The sequence below is a fragment of the Frankliniella occidentalis genome, unplaced genomic scaffold (assembly GCF_000697945.3).
Source record: "Frankliniella occidentalis isolate FOCC.00 unplaced genomic scaffold, Focc_3.1 Scaffold304, whole genome shotgun sequence".
NCBI lineage: Eukaryota > Metazoa > Arthropoda > Insecta > Thysanoptera > Thripidae > Frankliniella > Frankliniella occidentalis.
In genome coordinates this window covers 267,628-287,535 of record NW_026267429.1, presented here as the reverse complement: position 1 = coordinate 287,535, position 19,908 = coordinate 267,628, and the positions used below count along the sequence as shown (strand labels likewise).

The 19,908-nt window shown below is 52.3% G+C and overlaps 1 protein-coding gene across 3 annotated transcripts in view; it reads left to right on the top strand.

The window, feature by feature from the left end:
- Positions 1 to 19,908, top strand: part of LOC113217911 (paired box protein Pax-6-like) — a 38,577-nt gene that overhangs the window by 5,169 nt on the left and 13,500 nt on the right. For 2 of the 3 annotated variants that reach the window (XM_026438000.2, XM_026438002.2), the window contains exons 2-3: positions 4,666 to 4,968; positions 8,646 to 8,813. In XM_026438000.2, coding sequence (XP_026293785.1) covers positions 4,666 to 4,968; positions 8,646 to 8,813 — 471 coding nt within the window. The remainder of the gene's footprint in view (positions 1 to 4,665; positions 4,969 to 8,645; positions 8,814 to 19,908) is intronic. The other variant, XM_026438001.2, reaches the window with a different exon arrangement.

The following is a 19,908-nucleotide window of genomic DNA, read 5'->3' as shown; positions in this document are numbered from 1 at the left end:
CTCTCCCTCTCCCTCTCTCTCTCTCTCTCTCTCTCTCTCTCTCTCTCTCTCTGGTATGTTCTCATATATTAAGAAAACTAGGCCAAATGCATAAAAATATGCGTAATATTCCACAACCTGCGAGGATGTGCAAAGCCACTTGCTGGCGTGCAAGACTTTGAATAACACAACCACCACGACGTGACTTTGCACGTTATTTGCGATGTTCGTATATACTTGGGTTTAGGCGTGCGGTAAAATTTCTAAACGGTCCCTCCATCGAGTTCAGCGCGGGGGGCGGTGCTCTGTACGCCTTGTCGCCAAAGCGTGCGTTAAAGTCTACAGCAGCACTGGCCACCCTACCCCACCCCACCAAGCCACTTCTACCAACATTACGACATTAGACCGCACTTCCCATAAAGCAGCAGATCGACACGCCCATTTTCGCTACTTTTAAAAGCTGCTCACGCCGCGCTGAGCTGTTCGTAGTTGGCGCGCGCTCACACTCACGCACGCACAAACACACACTGTGTGTGTGTGTGTGTGCGGCCGGGCGGCGGGGCGAAGGCACCAGAATGGCTGCCATCAGAACGCCATCAGCCTGCTTGCCCCTTATTTATTAGGCAACTAATGAGCATGGGATATGCGGTCGCTCCGTGTGTGCGTGCGAGAGAGATCGAAAGCGAGGGAGAGGGAGAGAGTCAAGCAAGGCGCTCACACACGACACCGCATCTCTCGAGGGTATCAATATATTTTTTTATATTATCATTAGTATTATTTTGTTTTAAGAAGAGATGGTGTAACGTCAAGCAGACACACGAAATTAATGACAACCAAGAATGCGACGATGGCGCCCGGGGTGACACCGCATACATGGGACTCTTATCCACTGGACGGCCCCGGGTTGGCCAATGGCCACCACACTACGACGGCAGCAGGGGTCGTCCGAACGCCAGCATGCTCCGTTGCGGAACGGTTCCTCTGCGCGCATCGTCACAACAATCGGGATGACGAGCGCGTTTTATTGAATCATGTCGAACGGACGCGGCGGTAGCGAGCGAGGAGGAGGAGGGGAATGAGAGGGGGCTCACCGCTCGCCCGATAAATAATGGTCGGTAAAAGAGCCGCCACGCCACGCCCGGACTGCGCAGCGCGCGGCTCTCCGCGGGTTCGCTCCTTTCGCGAGTGAGGAGGGGCGTCGTCACACCGCGCCAGCCAACAAACACGCACCCACCGCGAGCGGGGAGGTTGGGGAGGAGAGGGGATGAGGGGGAGGCGGGGGAGGAGGGGGGCCGGAGAGGGGGTATGAAAAGGGGGAGGGGCGGGGGGCGGGTACCAGGGAACGGGTAGGGGAAACTGAAAAGGATTATTACACACAAACCTTCGCACTCCCGCGCACAAGATCAAATTCTTATGAAACACATCATTCTTTTCGTTTTCCATATCCGCGACTACGCGAGACAGAACATGCTCACTCCCTTGTGCTGGGGCAGCAAAAGCATCAGGTGCTTTTCGTTTACCGAATAATTACTCGGAACAATTAATTTAACACATTTCCAAGGCAGATTTGAACCGCACGTGTGTGGGTGTCTGTGCGTACTTGTGCGTGTGTGTGCGTGCTTGTGCGCGAGGGTGCGCGCGCTTGGCGTGTCGTTTGTGTTGGCCGTGCAGCCTTGGCTGGTGTTGGTTTCGTGCCCAGCCACCGAGACCCGCGCACCCACACTTGCACACGCCCGGGTGGTGCGAATGGCTTCCCTCGCCAAAGACAGTTTTGCACTCTTATCTCATTCCATTTTCCCTTCTCCGTCGGCTAATATCTGCCCTCGCGCCGTCGTGGACTTATACTTCTTGTTCGCGCGGCTCAACAGGTCGGCTAGCACCTTTGAACGAACCTGCTCGGCTGCTGCCGATGCAAACACCCCGTAATTTGGACCCGTGATTTACTCCCCATCTTGTTTGCTAGAAACAATTTTTTCCCTCTCTTTCTATTCTTTCTTGGTTCTGCTCTCCTCCCTTTACGCGATATGTTTATGAGCGGCGCGGAGCGAGTGGCGAAGCGTCTCCTTTAGCGGAGCGTAATCGGCCGCCCGTAAAAAGAGACACGGGGGCGAAGCAGGAGGGTTAGTGCAGAAGGGCCGCGGCACCCGGGCCTGGCATGGCACGGGCCTGCAGAACAACACACGAGTACCCACAATGCTCGAGAAGTTCTTGTCACAAAAACACACGCCCAGCACAGGCTGAAAATTCAACCTTAAAGAAGGTTTTCGAGAACTGAACAATAAATTCTCACGTTCCCTTTAAAACAATTATCTTAAGATGACCCCCAAAAGATAAAATACGATAAAATCGCAGAACAGGAAGTACGAATTTTGGGTAAAACACCGTCGTAATTCCACACATACTACAGCGTAATTTCGAGTACTCGGTACAAATTTTCTGATAGTAAATACTCCCTCGGCTTGTCGGCAGTGTTCCACGTTGAGCAGCCTGCACGCGGCGCGCGGGCTTCGCATAGGTTTTACCTAATGCATGCAGCAGGATCATAGTAAGGTCCACGCTGCACGCGCCCGCACTTCCCATGATAATGACGCCACCACCCAAGTCAGGACGGTGATTCCAAAGCAAAGAGCAGAAAAAAATCGAAAAAATTTCCATTTTGAAAAAATGCCAGGGTACGCGTTCCAGATGTAAGCAAAATGCTATCCGAAAAAAGAATTAGGGAGGTGGGAAAGCCAAGACATCACAGCCGTCGCACTGCAAATCTTAGTCAGATACCTTATACTTCCAAGAGAGCGACATCTAAGATCCCCAAATGCCTTGCTCTCTTGAGAAGAGATTTTCTTCGCTCCATTGGCGTCATTATTTAAGATTCATCCTCTACTGAGTGTGGTTCGCCGGGGCACTTAACTGCATTAAGATGAGGTCAAAAAACGCTATTAGAGGGAGAACATAACTAAACTAGGGCGGGACTAAATTTCCTAATTTTGATTGGACGAGGAAAACTATTCTCAATCCTCTCTAGCACGGAAACCCAATTGCATTCAATGGTTTGCTATACGCGCAACTTCAATTAAGGGATTACGATGGCTGTTTCGAACTGGGGCTATCCGGCTACGCGGCCAAGGAGAGCAGCCCTTCCAATACATTTTTCTTTTACTTTCCTCATCGTGTGTTCGGCGGCCCCTTCCGCATGTCCCTTGCACAGAATTTATTTTCTCTCCCCTCCCAACCCTTCCCTTTTCACGGCGGTATTCGACAGATATACGGGGGCTGTCGACGCGCAGCAACCTCTCATCGCTGCGGCGAAACAAATCATCCGGGGCGCTGTAAGACTAAAGATAACTCAGCGGCTCACCCGAGTCGCGTGACGCGCGCGGTGCATAAAATAGTCCTAATCGCATGAGTTATGGCGCGCAAGTTTAAATGTCTCCAATCCCAATATGCTACTGCCGCCGCCACGAATTCGAATCTCAATCTGCATTTTGCACACCGCGCGTCCGATGAGAAACAGTTACCACCACCGCGCGTCGGGCAGGCAGCCAACGGCTTCTGAACTAGAATATGCCGATACAGCAGAGAGGGCAACCGGTCGAGGGAGAGAGAGAGGAAAAAGTTCTGCGCCCATACCAGTGCCGCGCAGCCAAGCAGCTCAAATGTACATGTTTATGTTATGACTTGTTTCGACCGCAGCAAATCTGACGCTAATCAAAACGGCGTGGCGGTCAGTCTCTCACACCACATTGTCACCGAGGCACTAACAAGAATGTTATTGTAGTGTACTTTCAGGCAAACTTTTTTCGTTGTGACATTTTACTAATTGCCTTTGATGAAAACTTTAATACATACTAGACTGAATGAATGTTACGATGCCACTTTCGAGGTCAAATCGTTGCACAGTCTCTCAGGCGTCCGGTCAAAATACCACGCCCCAAACCTGGAACAGACAAAATAAAAAAGTGTCAAAGTAAAGGGAGTGCATCGAGAGGCTTATCTGGTTTCGCACCGGCCGCCGCACGGTCCCACGCCTCATCCCCGCCCGTTTTGCCAACACGGCGCACGGTAACGCCCCGCTTGGCACTCGTGCCAGCCAAACACACACGCCGCGCCCCGTAAGAGTAAAATGGGCAAACACACATCTCTCCGCGTCTCGTCCGCTACTCGCTCAAGTCCCCAGCACAAGTATCTCCCGGCTAAAGCCGTGCGGACGCGCCGCTCTGCCGCTGCCAAGACTCTTTGGAGAGTGCCGTACCAGAAAGTGGGAGCCCGGCCGTAAAGTCGCACTCCGGTCCGGAAAGCACTTCACCTTGACGTGCCAAAGCCGCTCTGGGCCAGTGCGGGCGCGGGGAGGGCGCGCCCAGCGCATAGTGGCCTGGTCGAGGGAGGACGCGAGAGCCGCGGGCCGCGGGGCAGTCGCAAGCGCCGAAGTAGTGTCGCCAGCTTAAGCTAGGAGCATACGGCACACGTTAGTATACACGTTTCGGAAGAAACGTTAAATAGAGGACTCGGGACTTCCCTTGGCAACGGAGGTGTGCTGTGAACCACAAATCATGAAATCAAAGGCTGACACATGTCTTACACATCGATTTTACGTGGAAGATGGATTTGTGCTAAGCTAAGCGTGACTGAAGCACCATCTACTACAATCAAGGGTGCGGTTTTAAAGCTTCTGCTTCTTGTCTGTTGCAGGTTCCACGCCGACCGGGTCCGCGTCGAGCGCGTCGAGCGGCTCGGGGTCTGCTTCGGCGCCGTCCGGGGCGGCGCTGGGCCCGCTGGCCGCGGGGTCGCCACTCGGGGGCGCTGCGGCGCTGCGCGACCTATGGGGCCAGGCGGCGGCGGCGGTAGGCTCAGCGGGAGCGCCCGGCGGCCCTGCAGCGCAGCACCTTCTCGGGCAGCAGAGACTGCTTGAGCTCAGCCGCTTCGGACTCAGCAGGCAGCTGGACCTGGCGCAGCACGTGCTCAGCCAGCAGGGCGCCGTCACCAAGCTCCTAGGTGAGTCCCAGCATGCTGCTCAGCAGGGCCACCACGGCCACCTGGCCTGGCGCACACCAGCACCCGGCGCCGGCGGCTGGCCCATCGGCATGCAGGCCGCGCGCCACCAATGAATAGCAATAAATTGCCAACGACAAAAACTTCCGCGTCAGTCACCGAGACCCCCGAAGTCGATCGGAGCGGCGGGAGAGGGGGGAGGGGGCCTCATCGGTCCGTTCCGTTCGTGGTAGCCCGGGGCGAAAGGGCCCCGCGCAGACCCGTGCGTGAGCGCAAGCGGGAGGGAGAGAGAGGGTAGGAAGAGAAAGAGGGACGACTCGGGTCCGGTGGCGTCTTGGGGGGGAGAAGGGCGGGTGAACGAGAGTGTACAAATGCCAGTCTATTCGTCGTCTCCCTTCAAACTCCGATGGTCCCGGAAGAGACAGACGACTGACCCCCTCCCCTCATCCCCCTTAAAAAAAGAGAAGAAAAGTTGGACAACAGGGAGGGAGGCAGGAGAAGGACGGAGAGCGGTCCCGGCGGCGGGTGCTCCGCCCGCGCACCTGCCTAAAGGTGGGTATGGGGTAGGCAACCCGTGGGGACGATCAGACGCGGAAAAAACCGTCCAGGCATTAATTTTATACCTTACTTCCCCCACTTCCTCTTAGTTCAAAAAAAAATATTTCGACTAGAGGGTGAGCGGCGGGTCGGGCTTCGGCCAGTTTGTCTAACTGACACACTCACAAAAACGAATCAGTCCAATATTTCTGGCATAAGTGCGAGACAGGGTGAGAGAGAGAGAGAGAGAGACTAAGTTGCGCCTCATTCAGATTCCCTCTGTGGTCCCTCGCGCACATTATGGGCAGTCCAATCAATTATCGGCAGCTGCTCGTGTCGATCCACCGATGAAGACGTCAGGTCACGTCGGTCCGTTTTGAGCGCCGCTCAGCGCCGCCCAGCGCCCCGCCCCCCGCGCGCCCCCGCGCAGCTATACGTGCCGACGCTCTCCGGCCGCGACAGGCTTCAGTTACGCCGGTCTTTTCTGATCCCATTTTTTTATTTGCCCCCTCTCTTCCCCTTTCAACATCAGACGCCGGTCAGATATTAAACGGAGACCAGACCGGGGGCGCTGTGGCGGCGACTTCAACGATACACACACATGTCAAGCGGTATCGACCGAGTCATAATAATTTGTCAGTGTGTCGGTGTGTGTCCGTGTGTGAGGGTGAGTTTGTGAGTGTGTGCGCGCCTTGTCTTTGTCATACCAAATAATGCCAGCGTGTTGTTTGCACTGCAGACGGGGCGTCACGACAGCCGTGTAATTAATGACATTTTCATAATTGTTCACGCAAATGGTGAGCGCTGCGCGCGCTGCCGCCGCACGCCCCTTGCTCCGCTGCTGCTCCGCGTGTGCTCCCCGCTCAGCAGCTAGCACGCGTTTCCCGGAAATCCTCGCGGGGAAACTCCCTCCTCTGCGCGCTGCATCACAATCATGATAATTATAACAATACTTAGGCGAATGAAATGCGGCCGAGGTGCGCGCGCCATCCGCGCCGCCCGTTCCAGTATGGCGAGTGTGTGGACAGGCGACAAGAAGGGGGCTGACCTGCGGCCAACGACGTTAGCTACATCCCCGCTTGTACGTACAGCCCTCATAGCTTATACGTATCGATATGTTCTCATCGAACAACAGACTGACCTTTTTTTTAAATGGCCCACCTATAGCCAAGAACTGGCCTTTCCATGCATCTCCTTTTGATTTAAATCGTCGCGAAAAGCTCGGCAGCATAAAACGCTCGACCTTCACAGAGGTGTTAGTTCACAGGGGTTTTTTTTAAGTGCATCAAACAATCGGGAGAATTTGCATCTCCGTGCGGTCAGTCGCCATCTCACACAGAACGGAGGCCAGCATCACGAAAAGGGGAAAATACAAGCTCTCGGACCAAGAAATGCAGGTTGGTAGGGGATGGTGGCAGTACACTGGGACCTGGCCTTCTGTGCGTGCAAAGGCCCCTCGCAAGGAAGGGAAGTAGAAGGGCACACTGCGGAAAGGCAAAGCGGAAGAGATCAAACCTATTTCCTTAAAACTAAAAAAAAATGCAGCTAAGAAGCAACAGCACTAGTACCAGAACGTGCCAAATTTTTTGAAACTATAACATTTAAAACGATAAAATATTTGGTGTGCAAAGACCAACGTAACTACCACACTTTGACAAGTGTTAAAAACATAGAAAAAGGAATTTGTGATTAGAATACGTACCCGTCTGTAGTCTAATACTCACGACTTTGAATGAAACATCCTCTGTAAAAAAAGTATTAGAAAACACAATAATTTGGGAGTAGAAACGCGGTGTAATTAATGTCATGGCGGTGTCTGCCGGCCATGTTCTCGAGTTGTAGTGCCCATGGGAAAGCCTTTTCTGCCGCGGCGGGGCGCGGTAGGGCGCGGCGGGGCGTGGCGTGCAGTGGAGGCGCGGGGCTGGCGGCGGGGCCGGCCGTGCACCCACCACCACGCTCTCTTCGCGCATGCAACTCGCGAGGCTCCGTATTAATCATACTCATCACTCGTGTAGTGGAGAGAGGGGGTTGAGGGAAGGGGAGAGGGCGTCCGCACATTTATAAACAAGGGGTGTGACCGAACACGTTGCACACCGACCGGCGCGCCCCACGGCCCTCCAAACTCACACAACTAACTCTGGTGAAAGGCGCTTGAACTGGCGCCTCCGGCAAAAGGGCAATTTTTATCCCCCGTCCAGATTCTCCCTGCTTCTCCGCTCCATCCGAAGTTTAAAGAAGAGAAAATTATATTGAAAAGAAAGGAATAACAAAAAATCCCGCTAACCATTCGTCAGGTGGCTGTCCCTTTTTTCCGCCCGACGGCACCCGCAGGCGGCGCCTGTATCTGGCGTCGTAGCCGGCGCATGTTACGCGGGTCTCGGACACGGCATCGCGTGAGCAGCGGCGACGACGGTGGCAAGCAGCTACCGGTCGGACCCCCGCCGGCGGCGGCGGCGGCCGTAGAGCCAATCCTCCGGGCCGGTAGCGGGGCCGGGCTGCGGCGGCCAAGGCGTCACCAAGCATTGTCACTCTCGTCATATTGAGATTCACGAAACTCGACACCCGGCCGGTCGCTGGGTCGAGCCCCATCAGCAGCGGAGGCCCCGGCACATTTCACACTCCTAGTCACCACCGCCGTAACTGGCGGCGGCGGGGCCCAGAGTTACGGGCCCGTCGCACTAGGACCATCACAGATCGAATGTCGTCCTCTGGCACCTCTTTCTCTCCTGCGCGCCCGCCCGCCCGACCCGCCATAGACATTCCACGACATCGCCCCCGCCCGCTACCCCCGCCCCCCCCCCTTTCGACGCCCGAGGGGGCAGGTGCGATGGGCAAGGAGCAGGACGATCATGACGACGACGACGTTGTCGTCCACCTTCACGTCGACCCCAAAACGTGGACGTCACGCGACATACACTGGGAAAACAAAAGGGTGACTTAACATCCTTTAAATGTTTTATAGTTTGAATGCCTTTGCAAAGGCACTAATCTATTTGAAGTATTTCTTTTTAATTAATTTTGGGGTTAATACCTTTGCAGAGGCATTAATTCATTTCTTATCTGTGGTGACACCCCTGTAAGATGTCAAGTCACAGGTTTGTTCTTCCCGGAGTACTGAGCGCGCCCCTTGTGTTGTGTTGCAGAATACCGGAGTGGGTGTGATGTTGCAGGCACGCTGCGGCCCCCGGGGCTCATCGGCGGCAGCAAGCCCAAGGTGGCCACCCCGACCGTCGTCTCCAAGATCGAGCAGTACAAGCGCGAGAACCCCACCATCTTCGCCTGGGAGATCCGGGAGAGGCTCATTTCAGAAGGTAAGGTGCAGCAGAATTCTCCACGCAACTCCGGCCTTCCTCCTCCCCTTCTTGTTCTTTGCATCGTCGCCTCCCGGACGGGACCGCGAGGGGTGACCACGTCAAAGCTTGATTACGAATTCATGATGTATAATTAAGCTTGCGTGCACAGGAAGCTCCATCTCGTGTGCCACCGAGAAAGTGTGCCGCAGTTCTAGTCGTAGGTCGAAAACTAAGGTTCTTCCGAAAACATTTGACGGGAAATAAGGATACTAATCTATATTTCAACTCGGCGCGGCAACGTGCACTTTTTTCCCGCGTTGACTTTGGCTCACTCCACGAGCACTGGTGTGAAGTCGACGCTCGACGATCATTCCGTGATAATTGTAACATTTAGTCGGGGCATGAGGCGAAAACAATATGATGGTATCAGTCATGTGCATCTGCAGCCGCCGTCGTCTCGAGCAAAAGAATAAGGGGAAAATGGGAGGGCAGAGACAGGGAGACGGGTGAGAGGGAGGGAGAGTGAGAAAGAGAGCGCGTGGATGTATGTGAGTGCGTGCAAGAGGGAGTAAGACAGAGAGGGAAGGACTGCCAGCAGCGCTGCGGTGGATCGATGTAGACATTGTGCTGCCGAGATGACCTGACCACCGTCACTGATCGATTTCTTCGACGCGGCAGCGCAGTAAAAAAAAATGGATGGACGGAATGTCAAGCGTGAGCAGTGAAAAAGTAATAACAATCCACTTAGCGGCCATGTCAAGGGCTGCAAGAGGGGTTGAGATGGGCGAACAGCATCGGTTTCTCTCTCTCTCTCTCTCAGATACACATACAGTGCAATCTGTTTCACTGTTAAAACCTGTTAAAACGAAAGCAAAATGTCAAATCCTCCGCAATTGCAAAGCATTTGCTTTGTAACTGCAAAGCATTGCTTCCCAATTGCAAAGGATTTTGCATTTTGCTTTGTAATGTTGTAACTGTGTTCCTACGAGAAGCCTAAACCACTGGTTACATCTTTTTTCACATGAGCGTCAAAACTCAGTCCAGCAGGCGACCCTTTACTCACGCCAGCCACTCTCTGCTTCTCTCTTTTTCTCTCGGACTAATTCGTTTCGCGGAAACCTTGGTGCCATGGCAGTGCGTTTGGGCGGCGGCCTGGCGGCGGCGGTGCGCAGTGCGCTGTGGAGTGCGCCCCATGCAGTCCGTCATTACCCAGTTAGCACGTGATAAAGCAGCACCTCACCTCCAGCAGGTGATTTCAAAGGAAAACAATGCCCCGTGAGCCGCGGTCCGGCCTGAACCGCCCAGCCCGAGGAGGCCGACACTGCTGCCGCTGCTTGTGGTGGTCGGATTCGAGTATATCGCCTCTCATATTTCAACAAGACTGTCTGCCGCAAGCCTTAAGTATGTCATCGCGCGTGTACCGAGGCTTAGGCCAGTCTGAAAATCACCTTGGGTAGCTGCAGCACCGGGTTTCTTCCCTATATAAGGTTATAGGCAGGCAAGCAGGCAGGCAGGCTGCTATTTGTCCAGGCAACAACGGCGGCGGCGGCGCGGTGGTGGCAGCAGCAGCACTTGGAGATATGGTTTATGTTTGACGTTTAAACTGAATCATTACACTTTCGCTGAAGCAAACAATTGCGCGCGGCGTGTTTTACGGTCGGGGTAATGTCTTAATACGCGAGGCGCCCGGTGAGCGCCCCAGCGCGAGGCTCGGCCGGCGCAGTGTGAGCTTCATACTTTGTAAGTCCCTTCCTTGTATTGACTATCCGGGCGCGGGGTTAAGTCGTAATCACTCACGTATGCCTTTTTTTTCGCTCTCCGCACACAATAACGTACAGTACGGTGTGGCGTATGTAGTTAGTTTGGCCTGCAGCCAATCCGTCCGCGCATAAAAATAATCACCATGGGCTGTTTAACGTAATCACATCTTTCAAAAGCTTTAAAAGTAAATACTTTTTTGAGCATTTCAAAAACTTAAAAGAAAAAACTGATACACCGTGCCTGGTTGGCATAAGTCATGTTGTTCTATAGCTGTAAGTTCAGTCAGACAAAAGGCGTCATCTTTAACTTGTTTTGATCGAGCTCATATTCCAGTAATTTATATTGCTCTTTACTGGATGACCCGCTGGTTTGTAAACTTCAAAGAAGTCAGAAAAGAAAAGCAGCGTGGAATAATCAATACAATTTTGAGACATTTTCATACTTTTTAAGGGGCAAAGTAGCCTTTTTTGTGGCTGTTGTGTGGGAAAAGACGAAGAGACCGGAAACGGCAGTGCAGTCGTCATATTCCCTGCGCGCAAATAACACCCCCGGTGCGTCGCTCGGGAGAGCTGCGGGGCGAGGGGAATATGGGTGTTCGCAGACTCGCACCTTGTTGGAACGCGGCGTGCGGATAGCAGCCAACCTCCGCTCCATTGAGCTCGAGCAAAATGGAGAAGGCGCTTGGGATTGCAGGGCTCGGGACGCAAATACACTGCCTGCTCCGCTGCTGCATGGTCGGGCGAGCAGCTTGTTTGGGGAAGGGCGCGGCCAAAGTGATTCGCAGCGAGGAACAAAGCGGGGTAATCAATGGCCCAGGAGAGGCTGTACTGTACAACAGTGCACGGGGTAAATATTTGTTTCCTTTAGAAGAGGCATTGCGTGATGTTGGAAGGGTGTTTAATGCATGTCTGGTCTGGCGCGGGTTAACACATTGTCTCACCTAATGGTCATTCACTGTTATACAATACAACATAATGTTCTTCTGTTTAAAATGTGAGGTGTACAAAGTGATTTTCCTATACTCACATCGAGTGAACAAACTACATCAAGTGTTTCACAAGTTAAAAACAGCTTAGTGTTCAGCATTGAAACGTTCGAACTTCAGCTCCCTTGCGTGACCCCTAATTTTGTCGCACCGGTTACGCACTGGTGTTTTCGGAAACAGCTTTAAAAAAGCAAAACTCTTAACGTGTCCGCCCCTATCAACATACCCCACTTCGCGGATAACAACCACCCGAACACACAAACAGATAGACGCGAAACTTTTTGATCGCTACGGCAATAGGCTTCGCTATGACTCAGCCAAAAAGATAGTTATAATTTTGTTTTTTGTATGACACTGTGAGAAATATATTTGTAAATGTACGATATATTTTGTAATTTGCCATTTACAATGCGAGTCGTACATGTACAACCTCCCACTGTCACTCGATATTCGATTCCAAGTCGATACATAGGGCTAGTAAATTGTACAATTTTAGATTGTACTTGTACGACTTCTTTCATGGAAAATTTTCCTGTACCGGTACGATAATTTTTCACAGTGGATAAGAATTTTTCTTTTTTGACTAATTTAAATGTATGTCATTATTTTTGACCTCCCACCACTTGATGTGCCTGAAGAAAACCGCGTTTAACATCTGTCGTTTAAGTACTATTGCCACCGTATTGTCACAGCCATGATGATATGAGTGAAAGAAGCAAACATTCCCAACTGTTGTAATAGGAGACGGACAAAGAAACAGCAGTGCTACGCTGGAAACAGTGAAACATTCTGTCTGATGCGGAAATAATTTGTCTGGCAATCACTTAGAGGGCTCGCCTTCTCGCGCAGCCTCCGTTTGTTCACACCTCAGCGTCCAGCTGCTGGACCAGCTCAGCGCCCATAACTCTGGGCGGGGCGGCGGCGCGCAGCGGACGCGTTTCCGAACGCAGCCACAAAACACACCGGTCATGAAATGAAGATCGACGTGCAGCGCCCCGGCAAGAATTAACGACCGGGGCTGCGTCCGCGCAGCGCCCCCTTTTGTCTCAGTCGCCGCTTTCGGAGCGCACCCACCGCCGGCGCGCGGCTCAGCAGAGCAACACAACGCTGCGCCGCCGTTTCGAACGAGGAAAATGTTCGCGCCGCGCGCGCCTCCGCGTCAGAACAGCGAACTTGAACAAGGCGGTCGGTGCGCCGCCGCGGACGGGACGGGGGTAGGCGCGAGCGGCGCAAGGGCGACAGGCGCCGTAAATCTCCTCGCGGCACAGACACACGGAAAAAAATATGTAAGTTCGCATAGCTGATATGTTTGCTGATATCGTGACAAGCAACTTTTAAGCTACGGTAGCTAAATAATTGACTCATGTGTGCAAGAATTAGCTAGGGCAGGTAATGCTTATCTGGATTAGGTTTAGTGCTCGTTCTGGTAGATTATCCCCAATCAACTGAAGCAGACATTGCATTTGCTCCTGCAGGTGAAGCATTAGCTCTCACAGCTGATACGTCGCTGTGACAGCAAACGTTTCGCTGTGGTAGCCAAAAAACTTGCTTGTCACGATATTAGCAAACATAAAAGCTAAGGCAGCTAACATTTAGTTGGCTTAACTTACTTATTTTTTTTCCGTGCACCCTGTTGAGAGTATGAAAATGTTTGCGGCGCGTTTTTTATAGAAAAATCAAAAGCAACAAAAAATCCCACCGCTGTCATGTTCCATAAGCAGCAGCAGCAGCAGCACCATGTAATTCGTCGTCGTGTGTATGACGGATAACCCTCGTAGACGCAAACATTATACAAGCAAGCAGGGTGGGGGGGAATGCCGTTCGGGCGGAGTATAGTGTGAACCGATAGCCGCGGTGAGCGATCCGCTCGACTCCGCTCGGCGGCCGTGTTATTACGGCCAGCGGCGACAATGTCTCTATTAGGCCGACGGGGAGGCTCGGCTCGGCGCCGCGGCCCGGCCTGGACCGGTATACGCACCGGGGCCACGCCAGGGCAACGCCAGGGCACTGGCCAACCCGGCATTACCTGATTTTTACGAGGTGCTCACTTGCTTCTCCCAGCCCCCCCCCTCTCTCTCCCTCTCTCTACAGGCCTTTACTTTTCTTTCTTGGCGCGCACCACCAACTTCTCCCCATTGCCTTCCCCCCTTCTTAGGTGATGCTGCTGGAGCTGGTGGAGGCAGCGGCGCTTTCCTTCCGTCCGTCTCACGCCTTTTGCCTCGCCTTTTGCTCTTTCGCACTCGCGCTTCAGAATGAATGGGGTAAGGCCCCCTCTGCTCCGCAAAGGCAAGTCCACATCATCATTATTCGCACCAACAAGCAAACTAAACCGCGTGTTACCTCAACACCCTTCTTCTTCCGCAGACTTTACGATAAGGCAACAAACAAAAACCACACACCAAAAAAAAAGGAGTTTGAGACAAAAGGTCCCAACCTACATCCTGAAAGGTTAAGTTAATTTTCTCGCGGAGTACGTAGGCATAAGGTACGGCACACAGGTCCATCAGCACAACACGTCCGCCCCTGCGGCCGCTAAGTAGTTTTAATTACAGGACGGCCCGTCCGCGGGGTGCGCTGTAACGCGCCTGTGATTGATGTGGCAGCAGCCAATCAGAGAGAGAGAGAGAGGAGGGGCGGGGGGATAGAGGTTCAATGTGTGATATACACGGCGCGGTTCAAACTAACTAGACTGTTCTTTAGCGTCGTGTTTCTTTTTTACCCCCTTTAAATTTTCATCACGGTGGTGGTACCTTACGATGCACAAGATGGACATGGCTAACCAGCTCCCGCGCGTCAGTCGCGCCCTGCCTGCATGTGTAGGCCGGCCTTACCTTCCACACGTCCTTGGGGGTCATCAAAAGGATAGGCCGAAGGTAATTATCAGAAGGACCCCACGAAGAGGCTCGCGGTAGTGCTTCTACGGCCTCTGCCACTATGTCCCTCTCTCTCTCCCTCTCTCTGCGCCGCTCGATATGACTCAACGCCCCGGCTGCAGTGATTAATGCCCCCGTGAGAGGTGTGGACGAGCGAGAGCAAACACATGCTGCCGGCCCGGGGGCCCCGCGGTGGTCAAGCGCGATGGACTGTAATATGGTTTTAAATGACGTTTTAATACGGTTCTTGTGCCGCCCAGCCGGCCCGGCAGCGGCAGAGACTAAGCAAGAGCCTGGGCCGGCCAGCAGCTTGATGTCTAAGCCGCTGCTCGTCAAGGGGAATCTCGAATTTACTACTATAATAGTCGCGTCATTTTTACCTCTGAAATAGGAAATAGTTGAAACACTTGTTTAAAATACATAACCAAAGTCGTATGCAAATAATGCTCAGACCAAAAATATATTTAATAAAAATACCTAGTTTTTCTTCAAACAGAGAAATTTATAAATTATCATGAAGTTGCCACTTCGCGACTTTTGCTTTCCAGTCCTTAGCAACTTTAAAACAGTGTGTAAAACAACGAAAGGGTACATAACATCAGCACGCCCGTCTTTTTTTTCCCTTGTGGGCGTAACGAGAAATATTTGAAAGGAGGAAGAGAGAAAGAAAGATGAAGGGGGACGGAGGGAGATCCCCCGGCTTATTTACGCACGGTTTGTGTTACGCCTCGCGGCTACCGCCGGACTGATGTTGTGTCGGACCGTATTGAACGTCACTCAGGCGGGATTGAAGGTTATACTTTGTTGCTCTCGGTGTGTTTCACTTATTGACCCGAGGCGGAGAGAAACTACACGCGCGCGGCTTTCAACAAGTGGGCGGGCTCCAAGTCACCTCACAGAGCTGCTTCGCAAAAGTCAAAGAAATGAACGCACTTCTAGTTAAAACCACTTTTTGGGGAAATTTGTTAAATTAGAGTTACGCAAAAAAAAAAAAAATCTTCCGACTTCTACTTATAGAGTAAGCAACATGCGAAAATGAAACCGATTGTCGGAAAGGACTATGAGCAGTCGTTGGAGAAACAGACAAGACATCTGTGTGACAGCTCTACAGAACCAATGGTAGCTCGAGTGTGACGGTTGTTATTAGAGAGCAGGCCGAGGTGATTCATGAGGGCTGCTGGGCCGGACTGACATCCCGTGCGAGCGGCTTGTGGACGCGGTGGGCGAGTAGGGCCGAAGTGTGTAAACGTCGCTCCTCGCAATCATCGCAAATGCCGACGACTGTTATTATCGGCGTATGGCAATATCGCGGAAACGGGACGAAAAGGGGGAAGGGAAAAAAATGTAACGCGCCTCGTTTTCTAGAGCAGGCATGTAGACAGACTACGCAAAGCAAGCAAGCTGCACGGGCGAGCGCGCGGCCGTGCTCAGGCCTGGCGCTGTCGCCAGCTGTCGTTGTCAGCTGTGTTATGTGTGCCGTTCGCGTTCCCTGCTCGCGTCCCGCGTGTTCAACTTGGCCAACATTGGCATTATTTTCGCCCGGGTTCTGCCGGGGACGGTTATTACCACCTAAACCTGAGGGAAATGAGGTCAGAGACCTTCATGATCAAACAGGCGCACAACCACATGACATGACAAACACAGGCAAATAAAAACCGAATGCTCTGAAGCAGATATTTGCCATAACTTTCACACAAATCGGTGCGACGACTTGTGTTCTGCGTAGATTTTTGGCAAGATATCTTTTAATTGCCAAAAAGAATGGAAATAAATTACAAGCAGAAAGTTGTTGAAAAAATAATTTAACAACTTAATTATATTTTGGCACAAAACAGAGGATATCGCAAAAATCTGCAAAAATCTGTAAAAGTATCGTAAACGGAATTTTAGGGTGTATAAGAAAGAAAACGTTGGTTGATCAGACCAGCGCAGGGACTGCCACCGGTAGGTGCAGGTCCGCGTCGACGTTCACGTTTCGTTACAAGGCGGCGGGGCGACTGCAAATGACTCTGGCAATCGCGTCACGCACACGCGACGCGGCCAGGCTCCGCGAGAGAGGGCTTCAGACGCACTAATTTCACAATCAGCGCCTCGAAAATCGGAGCGCGCGGGGCAAAGCGGCGTATACATGGCGCGGCGCCCTTCTCCGTCGCGCACCCGCGCGCTGTAAACTCCGTCCTTCTCTCACTAAGCGGGCTACGCCACCGACAGAAATGCGGGGCACACTGGGTAATTAGTATTTCCGCTGCGGTATGTCGAACTGGCGCGCCCCACCCCGCTCAGCGCTCTGCACGCCCGGCCGGGCCGCGTCCGCGTCGCCCCTGCAGGTCCTGCTACTGGAGGACCGTCTCCGGACGCGGCCCGCCCGGGTTCGCCTGTGACACGCAAGACTGTGTGCGCATGGGACCGGCTGCCATGGGCCGGCCGCCGCTTCTCAAGGAAAACGAGAGACCAGGGAGCAGAGGGGCGCGGGCGCGGGCCGAGAAAGAGAATCCAAGGGGACGTTTTTTCGGTTGTCCAGACCGACACACACATTGTAAGGTCACCTTTTTCTCTATTTTCTTTTCATCGTTTGTGACAACATAAAATCTGATGATACTAAATATCGTTGGTTTGATTTTTGGTGTAGGTATCACTGGGCACACTATTTGATGGTTTTGCATGGAAAAAATTTTCAATGAGAAATTTTGTTAAGTTCCTGTAAACACAAATTTTTTAACATCGGTGCCGCCATGGGTTGGGTGTGGGTGCGACAAGAATCCGCCGCTTCCGCGCGCGTCACCACGGCTAGGCGAGTGTCGCCTGCCGTTCTCACATCCACCCGCTGGGAGCGTGCGTGCCCGCGTTTAGAGCGGTGAGTCTTCTGCATGGCGCTTCAAGACGCCACGTACTCGTCCTCGGGAACTCTCCTGGATCCTAGGGGTGCTCCCCGTCTCATACAAACTCAGAGTCTGCCCAATGTTCATATCATGTTCTGTCTTTCCGTCCGTCGTTACCCAGGTAGCACAAACATATCCAGGGTTTATCGCCCGGCAATCGCCGGCGATTTTTATTTTTCGCCGCGATATCGCCGGCGATGTTTTACGGATATGAGGTTTGGCACAAATAGCACTGTCGCCTCGATGTCGCCTGATGACAAAGATTCGACAACTTGGGGGCGACATCGCTCGAGCACTATCGCCGCGACGAAGCAAGCGATGAAATGGCGACAGACTTTTCAACGGGTCTCGAACGATGTATGTCGCCCCTATAGGGAATCGATGTAGATAGTAATTGATTGCCGATGTAGTATCGCCTGGCTATCGCTAGTCTTTCCGTTTGTGCATGTGCCCGTGGCGAGACCTTTGAGTTATCCGAGCGATACAAAAGTTAAAGTTATGTCAAAAATGTCGTCGCCTAGACATCGCCACGTTTGCAAACCGGCGGTATATTTTAGGCGACAAAAAAGCGATATTGAGGCAATATATATTTGGAACTATAATTTGAAAAAAAATTGAAAGAATTTACCTTGGTTAGACTCGAACCACATACCTTTGTGTTACTGGACAGCTGCCTTGACCATTCAGCTACGGGGTACCCGCTGAGAGCCGGGCGTCAGCTACCGGTGTGCCTCTCTTTCTCGGGGACTTTCCCGCCCGCGAGCGACAGACCAGCAGACCAGCGAGTCGGCTGAGACATCTTTCAGATATCTCCAGGTCATCGGCAGGGCGAAAATGCATGTGGAGGACTTAGCGAAATTCGTCAGCCGTGCGATACTAGTAGCATGCTAACCAGAGAATATCTGACAGATATCCGTACATGTGCGTATTTGTGGTTAATATTGGAGATACAGAAAGAATAGCGCCTCGATATCTACCCCGCATCTGTGCTACGATCATGTCGCCGAGTTATCGCCACATTGCTCTTGAGGCGCTAGTCCAGGTGTTCTCTCGGCAGGTCAAGGTATCGCCAGCTTATCAAAATATTTCATGCAAGCAATAATTTTTTTTCATCTGGTGAGCGACATACTTTATCCCATATCGCGGCGATAACTCTAGGCACCAAAAGTTAATTTGGTGGAAAGTTGCACAGCGCATAGTTATCGGAAAATTATCGCCTGAGCGTCATCTAATGACGGATATCCCAGCGATAGAGTTTTGGCGAGCATTAATTTGATCCTATTTCCATATCTACTAGTTATCGTGTCACCATCGCCAGGGCGAAAACGCCATCGGTAGGTCGAGGCGATAAACGTAAGCGACAGCATGGCGACATCTGGCACATTTTATTTAGAGGATATCGAACAGATATCCACAAAAGTATGTATTAAAGTAGACATCGACAGGATGTCGCCTCGCTCTCCGCCAGGCGATAGTGTTAAAATGATATCGCCAAGTCATCGCCGCTCCAACCTCCAGGCGACTCATCATCGCCCGATATCGCCGTGCTACATGGGTAACAGCTTCAAGGGATTTCACTACTTTTACGCAAGTGTGAAACCAGACAAAATACGTGTTAGAAAAAATAATACCAATGTAGTGCGGCGATTACAAAATAGCGTCGGTATATGCCTCTTTTTTTCTCTTTTCTTGGACTAAGTATTGCACCGTAGGCCACTTTTGGTAAGTGTCGCCCACTCCCTTCATCTCCCACCAAATCTGATAGTGCTACCCCTTCATGCCCCCCTTACTGGGGTTGGGGGTTGGCCGGGGCTAGGGGGTGACCAAGTACGAGTCACGCTTGCTGCCCGTGCACATGCCCACTCGCTCACACGCAGGGGCAGATCCAGTTAGGAGGGGGCGGCCAGGGTGTCACGCGAAAAAAAACAAAAAAGGTTACGACGGTGCATGAGCGGGCCGCCTGCCGGTGCGAAAATACCCTTACTAACGAAATGGTACCCACCCAATCCTCTTAGAGGGGCACGCCAAGACAGACTGAGGTGCGCAGCGGGTTAGCGGGTCACGCCTGCAGGCTCGCCTAACATGCCGGCCTGCAGGCGGGCAGCAGGCGGCGGCGGTGGCAGGCCGGGTGGCGAAGGGATTGTGCCCTAATCTCATCAACACTCTCACCACCCAGCACCAGACCGGGGTGGGCCAAAGAGTCTAATCCCCAAAACGTTACTCTTGAAAAAAAAATGATTAAAAACACAAAAAAGGAAAAGACTAAACTTTTAAACGACTCTGGTGCGCTCTGGTGACAAGAAGCCGCGTTATACAAAAGTCGTGTTAAACATTGGAATAATTGAGTTACTTTTAGCAGGGTATACTAAAACAAAAAAAAAAGCCTAAATCATGATGTTTCTCTTGATTGACAATGTTAAGGAAGGCATTTGTGTTTGTTTTTTTGGTTTTGGTGATTTTAATTTAACATTGTGGTACTGTGCGTTTTCGCTTCTTCCCTAATCTTCTGTTGGATGAGAGACTCATTGGCACGAGAGCCCGTAGGCATCTTGAGGCCCCCAGGGCTCATAATGAAATACCCTCTACCCCTCCCCCTCCAGCCCCGCAGGCTCTCG